Source organism: Alosa sapidissima, chromosome 18 (genome assembly GCF_018492685.1).
Source record: "Alosa sapidissima isolate fAloSap1 chromosome 18, fAloSap1.pri, whole genome shotgun sequence".
In the NCBI taxonomy this organism is placed as follows: Eukaryota; Metazoa; Chordata; class Actinopteri; order Clupeiformes; family Clupeidae; genus Alosa; species Alosa sapidissima.
In genome coordinates, this window is record NC_055974.1 from 13580059 (window position 1) to 13597472 (window position 17414).

At 40.2% G+C, this 17414-nt stretch overlaps 1 protein-coding gene across 1 annotated transcript; it reads left to right on the top strand.

The window, feature by feature from the left end:
* Nucleotides 1–175: 175 nt before the first annotated feature.
* Nucleotides 176–17045, top strand: LOC121689767 (phospholipase DDHD2-like). The gene is made up of 18 exons (XM_042069873.1): nucleotides 176–331; nucleotides 1036–1287; nucleotides 2855–3050; nucleotides 3488–3678; nucleotides 4198–4287; nucleotides 5749–5869; nucleotides 8878–8967; nucleotides 9492–9633; nucleotides 9885–10093; nucleotides 10222–10289; nucleotides 10556–10678; nucleotides 10842–10937; nucleotides 11175–11324; nucleotides 12268–12423; nucleotides 12536–12638; nucleotides 13444–13617; nucleotides 14694–14841; nucleotides 15228–17045. The coding sequence occupies exons 2-18, from the start codon at nucleotides 1153–1155 to the stop codon at nucleotides 15307–15309; spliced, it is 2274 nt and encodes a 757-aa protein (XP_041925807.1). The 5' UTR covers nucleotides 176–331; nucleotides 1036–1152; the 3' UTR covers nucleotides 15310–17045.
* The last annotated feature ends 369 nt before the right edge of the window (nucleotides 17046–17414 follow it).

Consider the following 17414-nt stretch of genomic DNA (forward strand, 5'->3'; position numbering starts at 1 on the left):
TTGATAATAAGAAATTGTAGCGTAAAATCCAATGCTAATTTTGTTTTGTTGAAAATACGTATTTCTGAATAATGCAAGTGCGCTGTCAACCAAGTACCATAGACAGGCGCAGAGGAAGTAAACAGGTGGGCTTTTACTGTGATGCCAAATACCGTGACCCGGAAAGAGAATAATTAAATGAATTTCATATGACACTGACGTTTAAAAGCAAACTCAACAGCCTGGTGGTGACCATGACAGCATCATTATTTTGGATACTTCTGCCATTGAAGTAGGTTGTTTCTCAGCAAGTACAGCTTCGAGTGACACGAACACATTGTCATTCGTATAGGTAAGTGAATCTTTCTAATGATCGCTGACTGCTGGCTTGTTAGCTTAACCAGCTAGTTAACCTTACAGGGGTTTTGAAGTTGGATGGCTAATCAGCCAGCCAGCTGACGTTCGCACAGAACAGAGTTCTCGATCTCAATGTCGAATAGCAGCTAACTATTAACAACAAAAATGTTTCAAATCTGAAGCGTACGCAAGCTAGTATTGCATGTGCTGTCATTTCACGTTGTTGAATGTGTTGTCATGTCAAGAAAAATGACCCCCAGATTTTTTTGGTTAACTCCTCGTTGGTTGCTTGTTTAGTGTGTAAGAAAAGTCACATCCTATTCCAGCACAACATATTGTGCTGACAGTGGTTTTCACATTGTATGTCATCGTCTTCGTTAACGTTAGTGTATCATCAGGCTACGTCTTTAGGAATGTCTTTTATAGACTCTATTGTATGATAGGCAGCCTGTGCAGTATGACAATAGTCACTAGCCATTAGGAATAACTGAAGAACTTCATTAGACTGCTAGAGCTATGTGTTGTAAAATATGCGTTTGAACAATTTTCCTGTTACTTTCGATGGGAATGGAGCTGTTTCCACTTTAATGACAGTCAGACATACAAATACACAGATGCAAGCATATATTAAACACATGGGTCATGTGATGTGAATTGTTTATGGCAGTGACCACGTCTCTTTATTGTCATTACTTACAGATCAAGAAGCATTCCCTCAAACCTTTTAGAAAAACTGGAACTTTCAAATTCCAGGAAATTGTTGTCTCGGATGCCAGGTCTCAGGACTCTCAACACAAGCTCAAAACTGGTCACGTGATGTCTGATGACCCAACTGGTGGTGGTGGTGCGTCTTCCATGGTTCCAGGACCGGAGCAGCAGGTCCTACAAGTGGAAGACTCTAATTTGTCAGTTAATCAGGGGGATCCGTCCACGGGAAAAGACAAAAAGAAGGTATGTTTTGACTTTTTGAGGACAACCTTAAATGATGACCACAAACCATGATCCCTTAAATGATGACCACAAACTGCAGCACTGAAATATAGGCAACATCTGAAGTTTGCATTCCATCACAAAGCTACAGTCCCTTAGTTAGCTTTAGTTGTCCTCTATTCATCATGTTTTTGCTATTGTCAATCCCAGCCAAATTGATTTAGGGACTAGTAAGTCTGACCGAGCCAAGTCACTAAATATAGCTTGCATTTAAATATGATCATATACATAGACATATTCACGTTAGTCAGCACATCTTGCCTGGAACCCATGCTTTGAATACCTCAACCAAAATTAGCCCAGTGAGACACAGCAGTGTGTGTCGTATGCATGCAGACTGAAAAGTCATAGTGTCCTGTTTTCAAGCAGCTGTGAAAGAGCCATATGTTCACTTGTCACACAGTTTTAATTAGTCTGATATTTTTATTGCTTAGATACCGCAGCATTATTCATTTTGGAAGGAAACCGTATGGTTTAGTTACTGTGTTGTTGAAATTGGAGTTTTATTAAGCTGAAATAAAGGAGATGAAGGTGGATCACTTTACAGGGTGGAATAATATTCAATGTCTTGAATATTATTGCGTGCCCTATTGGGACTGTGAAAACAGACACAATAAGCTGTCATGTATCATATAGGCATAGGGAGTCTAACATCTAAATTAAGTCCAAGGACACTGAGTCAAACAGCACAACAGCTTGTATAAATAGCCGACAGCATCCTGAGAGCAGTACATTGTGTGTTTCTCAAGCAGGATGTTGATTAGATCATAGTAGACACTGATACAGCTCTGTTGACTTGTTTTGAACAGTATGTGAGTATGTATGGGCATCCGTGGCCTACTGGTTAGGGAATCAGACTTGTGACCGAAGGGTGGCCGGTTCGATCCCTGACTGGTAGGAAAAATGTGGGTGGGGGGAGTGATTGAACAGCACTCTCCCACATTCACATCCACAGATGAGGTGCCCTTGAGCAAGGCAATACCCCCCAAGTCTAACCCCTAATTGCTCCCCGGGCACAAGGATTAAGGCTGCCCACTGCTTTGGGTGTGTATGTGTGCTCCTAGTGTGCTCACTGCTCTGTGTGTGTGTGTGTGTATGAATGGGTGTACACTGTGTGTGTGTGTGTGTTGTACACTACCCCCTGATGGGTAATTATATGCAAGTATGCTTGGTTAATAAACCTGATATACATTTACATGGGGCCTAATTTAAATGATGGGCAAAGTGCAACGTCTTAAGTCTAACTAAAGCTAATTTGATAACTAGTGAAAATAAATGTGCTAATTTAAAACCATGGGTAAGACATTTAAGCGCAAAGATTGACGACTCACCTCAGTTCCCCCACATGACAGCTATACTTTGCTAATGTTGACAGACTTTTTTACCACATACAGTACATATCCACTCACAACATCATGTTTATGTCTGCAACCCCAACACATATAATGGGGAGGATCAATGTGGATCAATGATGATCAATGTGTGTGTTTGTATTTAGTCAATGTGTGCGTTTGTATTTATTCCTCAGACGGCAGCAGCCACTTTGGATGAAACTTCTCCCTCCTCTGCTGAGTCTTTCGAGATGTTGGATGGTCTGGATTTGTCCGAGTCCATTTACGAACCAGTCCAACCTCATTGGTTCTACTGTCGTCGGACCAATGAGAAAGACTGGCTACCATTCAGCCATGAAGACTCTCTTAAGCTGGAGGATGCCCTCAAGAACTGTGAGAGCACTCCTAAATGTTTATTCTAGCTGTTTTGTAATAAATAGCATTTTGGTATTAACTCACGATTACACTTAGAAATCATTTGAATTATTTTCGTCTCAACAATGTAATCTATGTAGCTATTGATGTAGGATGCAATTTAATGTACAAAGCTAAATAACTGTGGGTACATTCATTGTGCACAAAAAAATAGGTGGATATGAATTTCACCAGCAAAATGACAAATACACGCCCTCTTTTGTTTTGCTGAAGCTCAATGTTGATTGGCTAGGATTGTTTATGTCTTGGTCCACTATGTCGCTTTCCAATTTACAGGGCCAGGAATATGCACAAATGCCAGAGTTTGTTTTTTTTTTTTGTTTTTTTTTGTGGACTACATATTTAAGTCTGAACAGTATTAATCTTGTCTTGTTATTACCTGACTTCTATTTCAGTGAAAAAAGAAGATGAGAGCGTGGTCGCTGTGGAGGGTGGTCGCTATGACGTTCGCCTGACTGAGCGTCTGCGCTATGCTGTCTACTGGGACCAGGCACCCTCAGAAGTCCGTCGCTGCACGTGGTTCTTCAAAGGAAACGAAGACCCCCGGTACATGCCATACCCAGAGTCTTTCAGTGAACGCTTGGAGGTAAGCCATCCCTCTTTTAGCTCTTATGCTTAAAGGAGAATTCCGACCATTTTTCACATAGATCTCCATTTCTCGAGGTCACCGAATACTGTCGGTACAAAACAAAACCCAAAACAATCGGTTCTACCTAGCTCGAGTTGCTGCAGCCAACAGCTAGAGCAACCAGGCTGCTACAGTGTTAAACTCTGGGGGCATTTTCATCAGCCCTCATGTTCATGCCCCGAGAGTGTAGCACTGTAGCTGCCCGGCAGCTCTAGCCTTTAACTGCATAGGCACTCAATGAAGGGTTAGGTTTCCTATCTTAGTTTGCGTTTGTTCACACACTATTGATGTGGCATGGTCTGACCACCGCCTGACAATCGGTCGCCCTGGATTCGATTCCCAAACCCGCCGTTGCCAGTTCTGTGTTGTTTTGGATAAAAGTGTCAGTTAAATACGAGTGAACTTTAGCTGAAACTTTAACTTTTAGTTTTCTTGGGAGAATCATGCACGTTTTTGTCATTTGTGCTTCCTTGACAGGATGCGTACATGATAGCCGTAACATTAGGGGAGTGGAAGAGGAAGCTGGAGTTTCCCACAGGCGAGACGGTCATTCTCCACAACCCCAAGGTAAGATGTGCATGTGCTGGACCAGTCCAGGGACCAGCTGAGTACCTACAGGCCGTTCGTCAAGGGTGATGATACATTGGGCATAGGGCTGGGATAAATGATTCTTTTTTAAACGATTAATCTAGCGATTATTTTTTCGATGCATCAATTAATTTAACGATTCATTTTTTCAGTCCGATTCGATTTCAATTCGATTATCGATTACCTCCACATTAATTGACTAATAGCAACTTATACATGTTTATTTACATATCTGAATGAAAAAACATGAATTCTTTAACATTGCAATATACGCTTATTGCTTTTAAGATTACAAAATAAAAGACTATACAAGTGCAAAGTAATGCAGTGTCTAATTGAGTGCCTGTCATTTTAAGACGTTCGTGTGGGAATCCTTGCAATTAACACAGTTAAAAGGCTGCCGATGTGTGGATGCAATTCATAAGTAGTTAGTTCAAATAACGGTTCGTACTTCTCCTTTGGACAAGCACTTTTGAGTCTTGGAAAACACTTTTCCATTTACATCGGGATTTTGCAAACATTCAGAGTCAATAAAATGAGCCCTGCATGAATAACCAATACAAGCAGCTGCAAGTAAGCATGCTAAACTTGACATCCAAACAGTATTCTAACGTTAGCTTTGAGATACTGCTTGATTGCATACTGTAACGTAACTTAGTAGTCTCCTCAATGTACTATGTTGTGATAAGACCTTAGCAGAGTTTACTTTAACTTTAATGCAGCAGTTTTGATCAAATTTGCGCAGCATGGTCACGATGCTAAGCGGATTTAATAGTAATTTAGCCCACTGTGTTCTATGCAGTGCTTCTATGTGGCAACAACAATCCTTCAACAATCGTGAATATTTTGTTAAATGCACCTGCAGAGGAGGAGCAGCGGGCTCGTTACGAGAGAGAGCGGGCGGGGCGAGGAAAGGCTGTGTGAGTAAAAAGGGCAGCTCAATGAAATTATTTTATCTTATCTTTAATTTAAACAGTAGGCCTACAACATAGAACATCAACGTGTGGTGGCCGGTTTTGATTTCGTGGTGCCCAGCCACAGATTAGTCAACGTATGGAAAGTTATGCTTGACGAATCGACGCTCATATTTTGCGTCGACGTATTTTTTGCGTCGATGTCATCGATTACGTCGACGCGTTGTCCCAGCCCTAATTGGGCAGTGTTTTGAACAATGTCGCTGGACATTGCTCCTGAACTACATTGTTTGTGCACTTTCCCCACTATTATTGGTTAACTCATTTTTATCTGGAGAACTGCTATCATGTATGGGAAAAAATTGTAGCAATCTGAAAAATCGGAACAGTTCATGCGATTGCCTTGCAGCATTGCTCAAAAAATAGACCCATATATACCTTAAGAGTGAGGTTTTCTCCTTACTCTTGCTTAACCAATCAGGCTGTGATTTTTCTGATGGGCTTTGTCCTTCTTTTTAATTGGCAGCTCATTATGCAGTACCAGCCAATCATGCTGCAGGATGACTGGGTCTCCTCCCCCTCTGAACAGGGGAGGCCGCGCACAGTAAAGAGGGGCATTGAGAACATTGCTGTGGACATCCCAGAAGGTGTGTTTCAGAACCCTGATGGCCTGTGTTTAAAGGAGAATTCCTGCAATTTTTCAAATAGATCTCTGTTTCTCGAGGTCAAAGAGAACTGTCGGTACGGAAAAAACTATCAGAAACGGAAACAATCGGTTCTACCTAGCTTGAGTTGCTGCAGCCAACAGCTAGAGCTGCCAGGCCGCTACAGTGCTCCACTCTGGGGGCATGTTCATCAGTCCTCATGTTCATGCCCCCAGAGTGTAGAGTTCATGTTATGATCCTGGTACAGAAGCACTACACTCTGGCTCCATATCAATGCTTTTATTACAGTGCATGAAAATGCACTGTTCTGTTATCCGAAGTCTTCTTCTTATTCTTCCCACCACATTTCTGCGTCTAATTCAGCTTTAACCGTTTAACGTAGAAACTTCGTTCAAACTTTGTAACATAGGTCTTGAAAAGGACACGTGGGGAATGTATTTTTCACTTTTGTAAACTTTATACTTTTTGAGATATTAATAAAAAACAAGCTTATTTTTCCCCATAGACTTTGTATTAGCACTATGACATCACAATGGACTAATTAACTTGATTTGCACCTGTATCAACTTCCAGCTGCTCACTACTAGGACCCATCAAAGGGCCAGTTAAACTGATTGCACCTGTATCAACTGCTTTCTGCTTAACTAGGCCAACTCGCTCTGTGTCTCTCCATTCTACAAGGATATAAGGCACATTCCATCCAACTTTCTATCCATTCATCCTCTTCAAACCATTCACTCATCCACCCATTAAACTATACATCAACATCCATTAAACAATCTGCCTATCAACATCCATTCAACTTTCTGTCTATCAACATCCATTACACTATCTACATTCAACTTTTAAACTGTAAACTCTGTCTCAGGCTTTAAGCATACAATCTGGCTCTCTTAAGACTACTATTTCCTCTGCCCACAACTGTTTCAAAATACATGTCCTCACTAAAATTATTTAATAGTGAATTATTGAACTATTTAAACTACTCAACTATTTAACTGTTCAGCCATTTCAACTGTCAGTTGTTATCAACTATGACTCCTGCCAACTGTTTCCCAATAAAAGTTTGTTTGGCATTTTATGTTAATATACAGTATGTTTATATTTTCATGCACTGCTAATTTCCTCGAAATTACATTTTCTAGTTAATCGATAACGTTTGGGGTCTTCTTCAGATCGTAGAAAAACAGGAAGACCAACCACATCATTATATATCCACACTAATTATGACTAGTTAAACACAAAAAGTAAAAATGAAGTGTTGTAATCGCAGGTATCTGTGACCTAACATAGTCAAAACTGCACGAAATTGGAAATGTAGGATCATTATGACACCCTCTGAATGCACGCCAAGTTTCGTCGAATTCCGTTCATGGGGGGCCACACAATAAATTAATTTATGTTACTATACACCAACTGGCCTGTAGGTGGCCGGAGACAGTTTTCTGTGAATATCTCAAGAACCGTAGGGCCTAGGAGGTCCATCTTTTTTTTGTATGTTGGTCTTAAGGGGGCATGTCAACCTATCCCATTACCACTTATTTCATGTATAGCGCCACCTAGTTAAAAATTAAAAAGCAAAACATTAGGTGTTTTCATCACAATATCTCTGGCTGACATGGTCAAAACTGCACGAAATTGAAAGTGTAGGATCATTGACACCCTCCGAATGCACGCCAAGTTTTGTGGACTTTCGTTCATGGGGGGCCTCGAGAAACAGAGATCAGAAAATAATTTATGTGTACATTTAGTGACCGTACACCAACAACGATTCCCGGGACACTGAAAGACCGGGGTACACGAAACTTGGTGGGAATGTAACCCCACATGGATAGCATGAAACATCGTTTTTCGTTTTGATCTGTAGCCCCCCCGCTGGACTGGACCTCCCGAAAGGAGAGTAGGGCAGACACAGTTTTCTGTTTATATCTTGAGAACCGTAGGGCCTAGGATGACCAATTTTTTGCGTATGTTTGCCTCCAAGGGTCATGTAAACCCATTCCATATGCACACATGTGCATAAACAGATACACACGCACACACATGCATTCACAGTAATCCTACGTATGACACATACTCACACAGTAGACATATATACGCATGCATGCACATGCACACACACAGGCACATAAACAGGCAAACACACAAGCACATGCACGCACGCACACCCACCCACACACACACATAAACATAAACATAAACATAAACATGTACACGCACACATGCACACAATTCAAGAATTTCTCAGAATTATGAACAGGCAAGATGGGGGTGGGGTTGTATAAAATGTATTTTACATGTGAAATCTATGAACTAATCATGTTTTGGTACTTGTTGTCTAGCAGATACCAGTAAGAATTGAGTGTGCATAATGCAATTCAGTGAGACAGTTAGAAACATACAGTATATGCCTTTCAGCGTGACTTATTTTTGTGGAAAACATGTGCTGGACTGGGCGGCGGTCATATTTTGTACCGCTCTGTGGTACATCTAGTTAACACACCAGACAATAGGGCTCCCAGCCATTGGAGGTAAAGGGATGTCTATTAGTAATTTACCAGTGGCCAGCACCTCCCTAGCGGTCCTTGGTGTGCGTTACATTTGCCTTAAATATGATCCTGGTACATTCACACAGACTGTTTAACTCTACAGTCGTAACTTAGGTCCACTAAATACTGTGGGCACTGTGATTACTTTTCGTTTGCTCAGCTTTTCCCGTTTTTTTTTTTCCCCAACTGAGTAGGTGGACGTCGGATCGTCCTGTGTGTTTTAGACAGATTGGGCCTGACTGATGTGGTCAGGAAAAAAAAATCAGGAAATTGCTCCAAGAATCATTAGCACACAGTACCTCCGTGTTGATCTAGCATCATGTGTGTGTGTGCCTACAGGGGAACCTCCGTGTTGATCTAGCATTGTGTGTGTGTGTGTGTGTGTGTGTGCCTACAGGGGAACCTCAGTGTTGATCTAGTGTCATGTGTGTGTGCCTACAGGGGAACCTCAGACAGTGGACCACCTTGTGTTTATGGTGCATGGGATCGGGCCTGCATGTGACCTTCGGTTTCGGAGCATCATCCAATGTGGTATGTTTAATGTGTGTGTATGTGTGTATTACAATAATGATATTGTAACTAACATCCTTTACCAGCATAATACATATGTTCAAATGGTTCCTGTTTGTGTATCTGTCTGTGTGTGTGTTTTTAAAGAAAAAATAATAATGCTATTGCAAAATAACATCCTCTCCAATACACAATGTAAGCTTCGATGATATTGAAAAACTTTTTTCACGATCTCTGTGGAAACTTGAAGACAAAGCCCGAGCAAGCATATTTTGGGGCAGGGAGAAAACATTCTCAAAAAAGTCCTTAATTGGCACATACCTGATGGAATTGAAGGAGAAATACACCACCGTTGTTTTGAACACAATTATTGACTTAACTAAATTATTGCATTTCTGCTCTAGTCGGGTCTCCCTCAGTACTTTATTGTTTTCTCCTGTTGTGGACAGTGTGCTACTTTGAAATGTGATCTCCTGATTCCTGATTGTTCAACAAAGCCTCATTTTGGGCTCTCTCTCTCTCCCTCCCTCCCTCCCTCTGTCCAGTGAATGATTTCCGCAGTGCTGCCTTGAGCCTGCTCAGCTCCCACTGCAGGTCGGCCCGAGAGGAGGGCAGGGTTGGCAGGGTCGAGTTCCTTCCTGTTGACTGGCACAGTGCTCTCCATGGCGATGCCACCGGCGTTGACGAGTGAGGGCGCCAATTACTCCTCTAGACAGAAACATTGACTCCGAAACAATGAATGGACTTTTGTTTGGTTATGGTTCTGTTCTGTAACAGTTTTGTCTGTCTTTGGATGTTTTGCCTCGTTGTTTGTGAATGTAGTTTACAGTCATTGCCTTCCTTGCAAGGTCTGACCTGTAAAAGAGTTGACAATTTGAAAGATTCTTTTCATAAAATGAACTGATAACTGATCAATTCATAAAAAAAATTCCCCTCAGGTCCATCCAACGGATCACTCTCCCCAGCATCAGCCGACTCCGACATTTCACCAACGACACCTTGCTGGATCTCTTCTTCTACAACAGCCCCACCTACTGCCAGACTATCCTGGACACCGTGGTAACAGAGGTCAACCGACTCCACAGTCTGTTCCGTTGCCGCCACCCAGACTTTAAGGGGCAAGTGTCCCTAGTGGGCCACAGTTTGGGTCAGTTTATGTCAGCTATGTTGTTCCTCCATTTTGTCATTATGGGATCTTTTGCAACATGTTGGCTCCTTTCGTATCGGACATGCTGACTCCTGTGTCTCAAGTTGTGTACTTCTTTATATTCACAGGGTCTCTTATTCTTTTTGATCTTCTCACCAATCAGAAAACAAGCTCTGAGGACTTGGGGAATGAGATGGTAGCTCTTTTTCCTTTTTTTTCCCTTTTTCTTATTTGTCCTTCATGCATTCTCTCGCATGTATGATTTTAAAAAAAGTGGAAAGCATATATTTTTGGAATGCATAATACGTTTATTTGGCATAAAACAACATAGTGGGAAAAACTATGCTATACGTCTGCTGTAGGGGTGACTTACAAAAAAGACAGATGTTCCAGGTAAACGTGTGTTTGATTGTGTGATTACATGACATTGATTTTTGTGATTTGTGTCTCCTGAATTGACAGAAAAAATCTTTCGGTGACCTTTCAACCCCTAAGAAAGAAAACCTGGAAGATGCCCTCAGTAGACTGGGGCTTCAGAAATACATTCCTATTCTACAGAAGGAAGAAATGGACCTAGACTCTTTGGTCAGTACTTTACTGAATTTAGTCTGCTGATTGGAATGACAAGTATATGTTATATATAACATATACTTATATATTGTTATTTATTTATATATATATATATATATATATATATATATTAAAAAAAAAAAAAAACATTTTACATTTATTATCATCCTTTCCTCAGTCTCTTTGCACAGAAACTGAATTAGAAAAAGTAGGAATACCTCTTGGACCACGCAAAAAAATCTTGGACTTGGTCAGTAGAAGACAAATCTTGAAGGTGAGGGACAAACTCTACATGCTAAAAGCACTGTCAATGCATTGGGATGCTTGTAGTGCTTTTATTGGAGGAAAAAGACATTTGGATTTACAATCTTCTTATGGATCTGTTCTGTCTAGATAGCGTTAATCATCATTTATAGAATAACGGGTTAATGGAATCAACGTAAGCATATTTTGTAAATATTCCACATCCTCCCAACTCATGTGGCCATGGGACTCTGGTGTTCTTCCACAGGATCATAAAGCCAGGATGGCGGCCATGTTACCTCCTGAAGACTTAGCAGACCACAACGATGCCAGCGCGGCCCACCGTCAAAGCTTCCTGCGGACCTATTCCACCACCAGTGCCGTAGACTACAAATATTTTGATGTGGGGATCGGTCAGGTAATAAACATGCACTGTATTGTGGTGTCTGTGTGTAGTATTGTTCTTAGTGTTGGAGGTTTTGTAGATTGTTTCAGACTAGCCTAGGCCACTAAAAGATGTAGAGTAGACGATCACACCGTTAAACTTGTCTGGTTTGACTTTTGTTGCTCTCGGGGATAGCTGAACTATGCTGTTGCCAGGGGACAGGTTAGTGGCTCCATCCACTATTTTATTTATTTATTTATTTATTTATTTTTTCTGTTACATTTGCTTGCATTTGCTTTCTGCATTTTACAGTATTTCACCATGTCTCTATCATTTTGTTTTTTTTAATTTTGAATTCCTCTGTTGTCTCATCGACATGTGAACCATTCATTGCTGTGCCCTTTGTCTCTGATAGGATGTTGCAACAGTTCGAAATCAGTCCTTTGTCTCTGATAGGATGTTGCAACAGTTCGAAATCAGTCCTTTGGCTCTGATAGGATGTTGCAACAGTTCGGAATCAGTGTCCATCTGTGGAGATTTAGGGAGGTTTTCAGAACTTACTCTGGCCATTGCTGGGCAGGGAGGGGCAGGGGGTGGAAAATAGGGCGCATGACTACTAGAGAGGAGATATCTGTTTCCATAAGGACAGATAGAGGTCATGGTGAATATATACACAGCATGAGAAAAACAGTGTATCTTTGACATTGTGGTTAGTCTCAAAGAGAGAAATCAGTTTCCCTTTTGTGTACTATGCAGCATGAGGTGTATTATGTGCCACTTGCGTTGTGGTATTGTCTGGTAACAATACCGGTTAGACTATTATTATGGCTGATATTCAAACTGGTGGAAGACTGAAAAGAAGATGATTTGACAAAACTGCAAATTTCATGATATGTTACTAAACGAAGTGCCAGTGTTCGCTTTTGTAAGAATTAGTTAAATTTGTCCTCTTTGTCCCTTGTTTTGTCCATTACAGGTGTCCATCCATTACCCTCAACTATCTTTCCATCCACACTCCTTCTTTGCGTTTGGCTCACCCATCGGAATGTTTCTGACTGTTCGAGGACTGAAACGTATCGACCCCGACTACAACTTCCCCACGTGCAAGGCCTTCTTCAACATCTACCACCCTGTGCGTGTGTCCTCTTGGAAATGGACAATCAATGCGAATCCATATGTTAAAGTAGCTTTTGTGTGAAAGTTATAGCTGCTTCTTAGAATACTATGTTATTCCCCTCTTGCAGTTTGATCCAGTTGCGTACCGCATTGAGCCCATGATTGTGCCTGAGGCTGATCTGGAGCCGATGCTGATACCACATCACAAGGGGAGGAAGAGGATGCATCTGGGTAAGATAAGATAAGATAAGATAATACTTTTCTTAATCCCACACCTGGGAAATTCACTTTTTATATACTTTAACTCCTCAAAATGGTCCCCACCCATTAAATTGCTCTATGGCGGAGTCGGTGTCAATAGTGTAAAAATGTAAACGCCTTTTGCCTGCTAAAGCTGAGTAACATTACATTACATTACATTTAGCAGACACTTCTTGACCAAAGTGACTTACATATGTCAGCTATATTACAAGGGATCACATTGTCCCCGGAGCAACTTTGTGTTAAGTGCCTTACTCAAGGGCACAACGGTGGAAGCCGGGAATTGAACCGACAACTTTCAGGCTACTGCACGCTAGCCCAGCTCCTTAACCACTACACTACCACCGCCCATAGCAGAATAACTGTAAAGAAAATAATATGTCATTCGTTTAGCAAAGTAATTTATTATACATGCTCTCAAATTCAGAAGAAACAGAAGATAAATTTGATACAGTTGTCACATAATATTTTACACACAATAATTTATCATGTCCTGTACTTGGGAAAAGTATCATGACGTATAAGTACAAAAATCATTAGCAAGACTTATCAGTGGTGTTCTCACCAAGTGTGGACTGGTCTGACATTTTCTGCACTGCACTGTTACAAGATATGCTCAGTGGTTAGGTCTCCCTGCTGTGGTCCTATTATCAAATGCACATCCTCATTTAGTGGTGAATTGTTAATCAGGGGCTTCTTAAGCACTAATTTCAGTGTAATTTCAGACGTGTCACCTCAGCCTGTAATGAATTCCTTTTCACTTTGTGCCCCACAGAGTTGAGGGAGAGTTTGACCCGCATGGGTGTTGACCTGAGGAACAACGTGCTTGGCTCCCTGCGGACGGCGTGGCAGTCCTTCGCCCGTATACCGGTGGCTGCCCTTCCATCTGGGGAGGAAGCGGTGTGCGCAGGCGTCGCCATGGAGACCTCAGAGACTCGAGAAACAGAGGGTGAGGATGAGGTGGTCAGCTCTGTCCATAAACAGTTCAGGACTAATATACCAGTTTATTGATCAAACCGTTCAGGACTAATATACCAATTTATTGATCAAACAGTTCAGGACTAGTATACCAGTTTATTGATCTAATGGTTCAGGCAGGACTAGTATACCAGTTTATTGATCTAATGGTTCAGGACTAATATACCAGTTTATTGATCAAACAGTTCAGGCAGGACTAGTATACCAGTTTATTGATCTAATGGTTCAGGACTAATATACCAGTTTATTGATCAAACAGTTCAGGACTAGTATACCAGTTTATTGATCAAACAGTTCAGGACTAGTATACCAGTTTATTGATCTAATGGTTCAGGACTAGTATACCAGTTTATTGATCAAACAGTTCAGGACTAGTATACCAGTTTATTGATCAAACAGTTCAGGACTAATATATCAGTTTATTGATCATAACCATCAAACTGTTGGTTTGAGAGAGGTTCTCATCAACCTCTCTCAAACTACTGGAAAGGGTATTTTGAGTAGCTGGTGGTGACTTATAGTTTGTACAGTGTGAATAGTGAATTAGATACCCTGGTTTCATTCTCTCTTACACTACTGGTGAGTAGTCACCAAGTTGCATCCTCATGTACAGTGAAAGTTCTGATGTTTTGTGTATATTTGATGGATAGATATAAAATGCTGTTCTATGTTAAATATGGTGGACCTGGATGTCATGGTCTGAATTAGACTATACAGCGTGTGTATGTACAGTATGAAGAAGGAAAGAAAAGTAGTTGTCCGCACACTGCAATCTCCCAGAAGAACTAAATGTATTGAGTTAAAAACATAACGCAACGTTTCGAACCATCAGGGTCTTCATCAGGCATTCATTCATCCTTGATAAGCCTTTTTTGTCCTGCACCTGGCCTCAGTGAGGTGGGATGTGCATACACCCACTTTGAAGAGAACTATGTATGAAGAAGCCACATGCTTTCAATGCATTTCCTCAGAGCAGTTGCTTAACATCTATAGGCATAGACTGTGAAATAATGTATAACTGATTAGTTCTTCTTAATTTCACCATAGGAACAGAGGAAAGCGATGTAACAGAGGAAAAAGACTTAAAGATTGGAATGTTGAATGGGGGTCGGCGAATTGACTATGTTCTCCAAGAAGCACCTATCGAAAGTTTCAACGAGTACCTCTTTGCCATCCAGAGTCACCTCTGTTACTGGTGAGACAACATTAATACGTCATTAATAAATATCTTGCATAATTCATCTTGCCTCTGTAGAGTAAACATTTACAACAGCACAGGAGGCATTTTGATTTAGCCATCTTTCACAATTCAAATGATGCATGTACTGTTCACATGTTGAAGTCTATTATTGCCAGGACTTACTGAAATGCCTAGAACCCCCATCATCTGGTCATGAGAGGATTTGCAGACTAGATGGATTACATACAGTATTTCTGTATTTTACATACGCAACCTTTTAGCTCTCACAAAGTGTCTTAAAATCTGATGTTAAAATCATATGTACGATATGCACAATTTACTTTATAGCCAGGAGAATTTCAATTTTAACATCAATTTTGTTTTTTTGTTTTTTCTTACAGGGAATCTGAAGACACAGCTCTTCTGCTTCTGAAGGAAATCTATGAAAAACATGGTATAGCTTTTGAACAATCCCCATCATAGGACATTAACATATGGAAGGACCATATAGAAGGATAAAAAACATGAAGAAAGTATGGAAGGATGAAGTTTTAATTACGGTTTATCTTTACCTCAAGACTGATAACACATTGATGTGGAATTAGAGGTTTTAATATCTCTACATATAATTAAGTCTCTAAAGACCACTGTAGTCATTTTTGACTAGAAATGTTTTTGATATACTAAACACTAATCCTGAAATAAAAATGTTTTGGGTGATGGGTAATGTCAGAATAGGCAACAGCTAATGCATGGTTATATGCCAGCTTAAATCAGCCTTGTTGCCGAGTACAAATACCTTGACACAGCAAGTATACTGCCTTTTTGCTGCTATGTTATTGGACTGCAACTTTTCCGTTTAACAGTGTTTTCATTTCATCTACCCAGTTAATCATATGTGTACTGTTTTATGCCATGCAGTTAGTTGATAACTGTGCTATTAATTGTTACCAAAGATGTACCTTGTTTCCCCTCCCTCAGCCAAAACACATTTACTTCAGTTGTGACATGAGAGAAAATGTTTGTATGGGTGAGCTGTACAACATTTTTTTCAGTACATCATCGCCAATTATAAGTTAACCCTTTAATCAACCTGTTGCATACAGGTTTAGTTTTCACTACATTACAGCATTTCGTCAGTGCAGAGCCTTTGCAGCATACAAACTAAGTTATAAGACCACAAGCCACTGCAGCAGCTGGTCACCATATCCTAGAATCCATATCAAGAAGCAGGATTACCCAAACCAACATATGTGAGGACGGTCAGATTGGAATTGATTGTCAGAGTTAAATTAAGATACAAAGCAAAACACTTCACGCTGATTTATGTTGAAGAAAGAAACACCAGAAGAAATTGCATGTTGTTTTTACAGTTTTGAGGTGTGGTGCCAAATCTGATTGTGGTAAGAGTGTGTTGAGTTTGTTCATATCCTAATGCCTGCAATATGTGACTCTTTCGTGCAATATGTGACTCTTTTCTCCCATTTCCTTTGTAAAAGGACTGAACTTTCCAGAAGCACTTTACTTTGGCATGTTTCTCACTGCCTGATCAGCCAGTCACGTGGTTGTTACCCTTCACTCTTTTCAAATTGATGAATAATGGTGATTGGACAGAGACATTCCAGATTGTCAGCAGGCATCATTACTCGCACTCTGACCCCTGAAGTGCATCTTAAGGGAACACTTTTGTGAAAAGGGTAAAACAAAATGCCCCATTCCAGTTGTGTCTTTCACCCCTCCAGTACCCTGGTCAGTCACGTACCTTTTTAATAATGTACTAAGTGGTACCTTAAGTTTACTTCAGGTGTGCAAATGTACAGGTGCGGGTAAGGTCATTTGAGCTTATGAACTTTGTAAAAATAAAGTTCTCATTTTGCCAATATGATCAGAGGATAATCAACTATTGTGTTGCAGCTTGAAGTTATTTGAATCGTACAAGTATTATGAAGTTGGTGACATTTTGAGAACAAAATGCTTTGCTTGCTCTTTTATTTTATTTTTTGTGTGCTATGCATGTGTCACAAAAACTGAAGGTATATCACAGTAATCCTCTCACAGTGCACTCTAAAATGCTGCCATTTTGTTCAGTTACCCACACTCAAAATTTTATACTGGCTATGAGAAATACTGAAATACAGCATTACAGTTTTATTTATTTGTATGTTTTATTTATCCAATTTCATGTATTTGAACAAATGAATAAATAAACATTTAACAAATATCACTCTTTGAAAACTGTTGAATAACTGAATGATTGTACAGAATTATGTGTTTAATAGTTTTAAACCTTTTATAGTGTTACTTGCACTTGTTTAGTAAAGGCTCCCTGGGGTACCATAGCCCTCAACACCACTTGGAAGTATTATTTTGTAGTAGGCTGTTTTGTAAGTAACTCCGACTAGTTGCAGTAGTGTATTTTGGATATAGAAAAGTCTGAATGAAGTAAGTAGCCTAAACACTAATAAGCCTGTTTCATATAATAATTAAAATATCTTAAATGATTCCCATCTGTGATATTTATGTATGTATAAATTTTATCAAGCAAGTATAGGCTAATATATGCCTTAAATATACAAGTTGTAACTATG

Bases quoted from the DNA above. Each gene is read 5' to 3' on its own strand.
- LOC121689767 (XM_042069873.1), top strand. From the start codon at position 1,153: ATGTCTGATGACCCAACTGGTGGTGGTGGTGCGTCTTCCATGGTTCCA. The intron at 1,288-2,854 runs GTATGTTTTGAC...TTTATTCCTCAG, and splicing joins CGGGAAAAGACAAAAAGAAG to ACGGCAGCAGCCACTTTGGA. The intron at 9,634-9,884 runs GTGAGGGCGCCA...AATTCCCCTCAG, and splicing joins GATGCCACCGGCGTTGACGA to GTCCATCCAACGGATCACTC.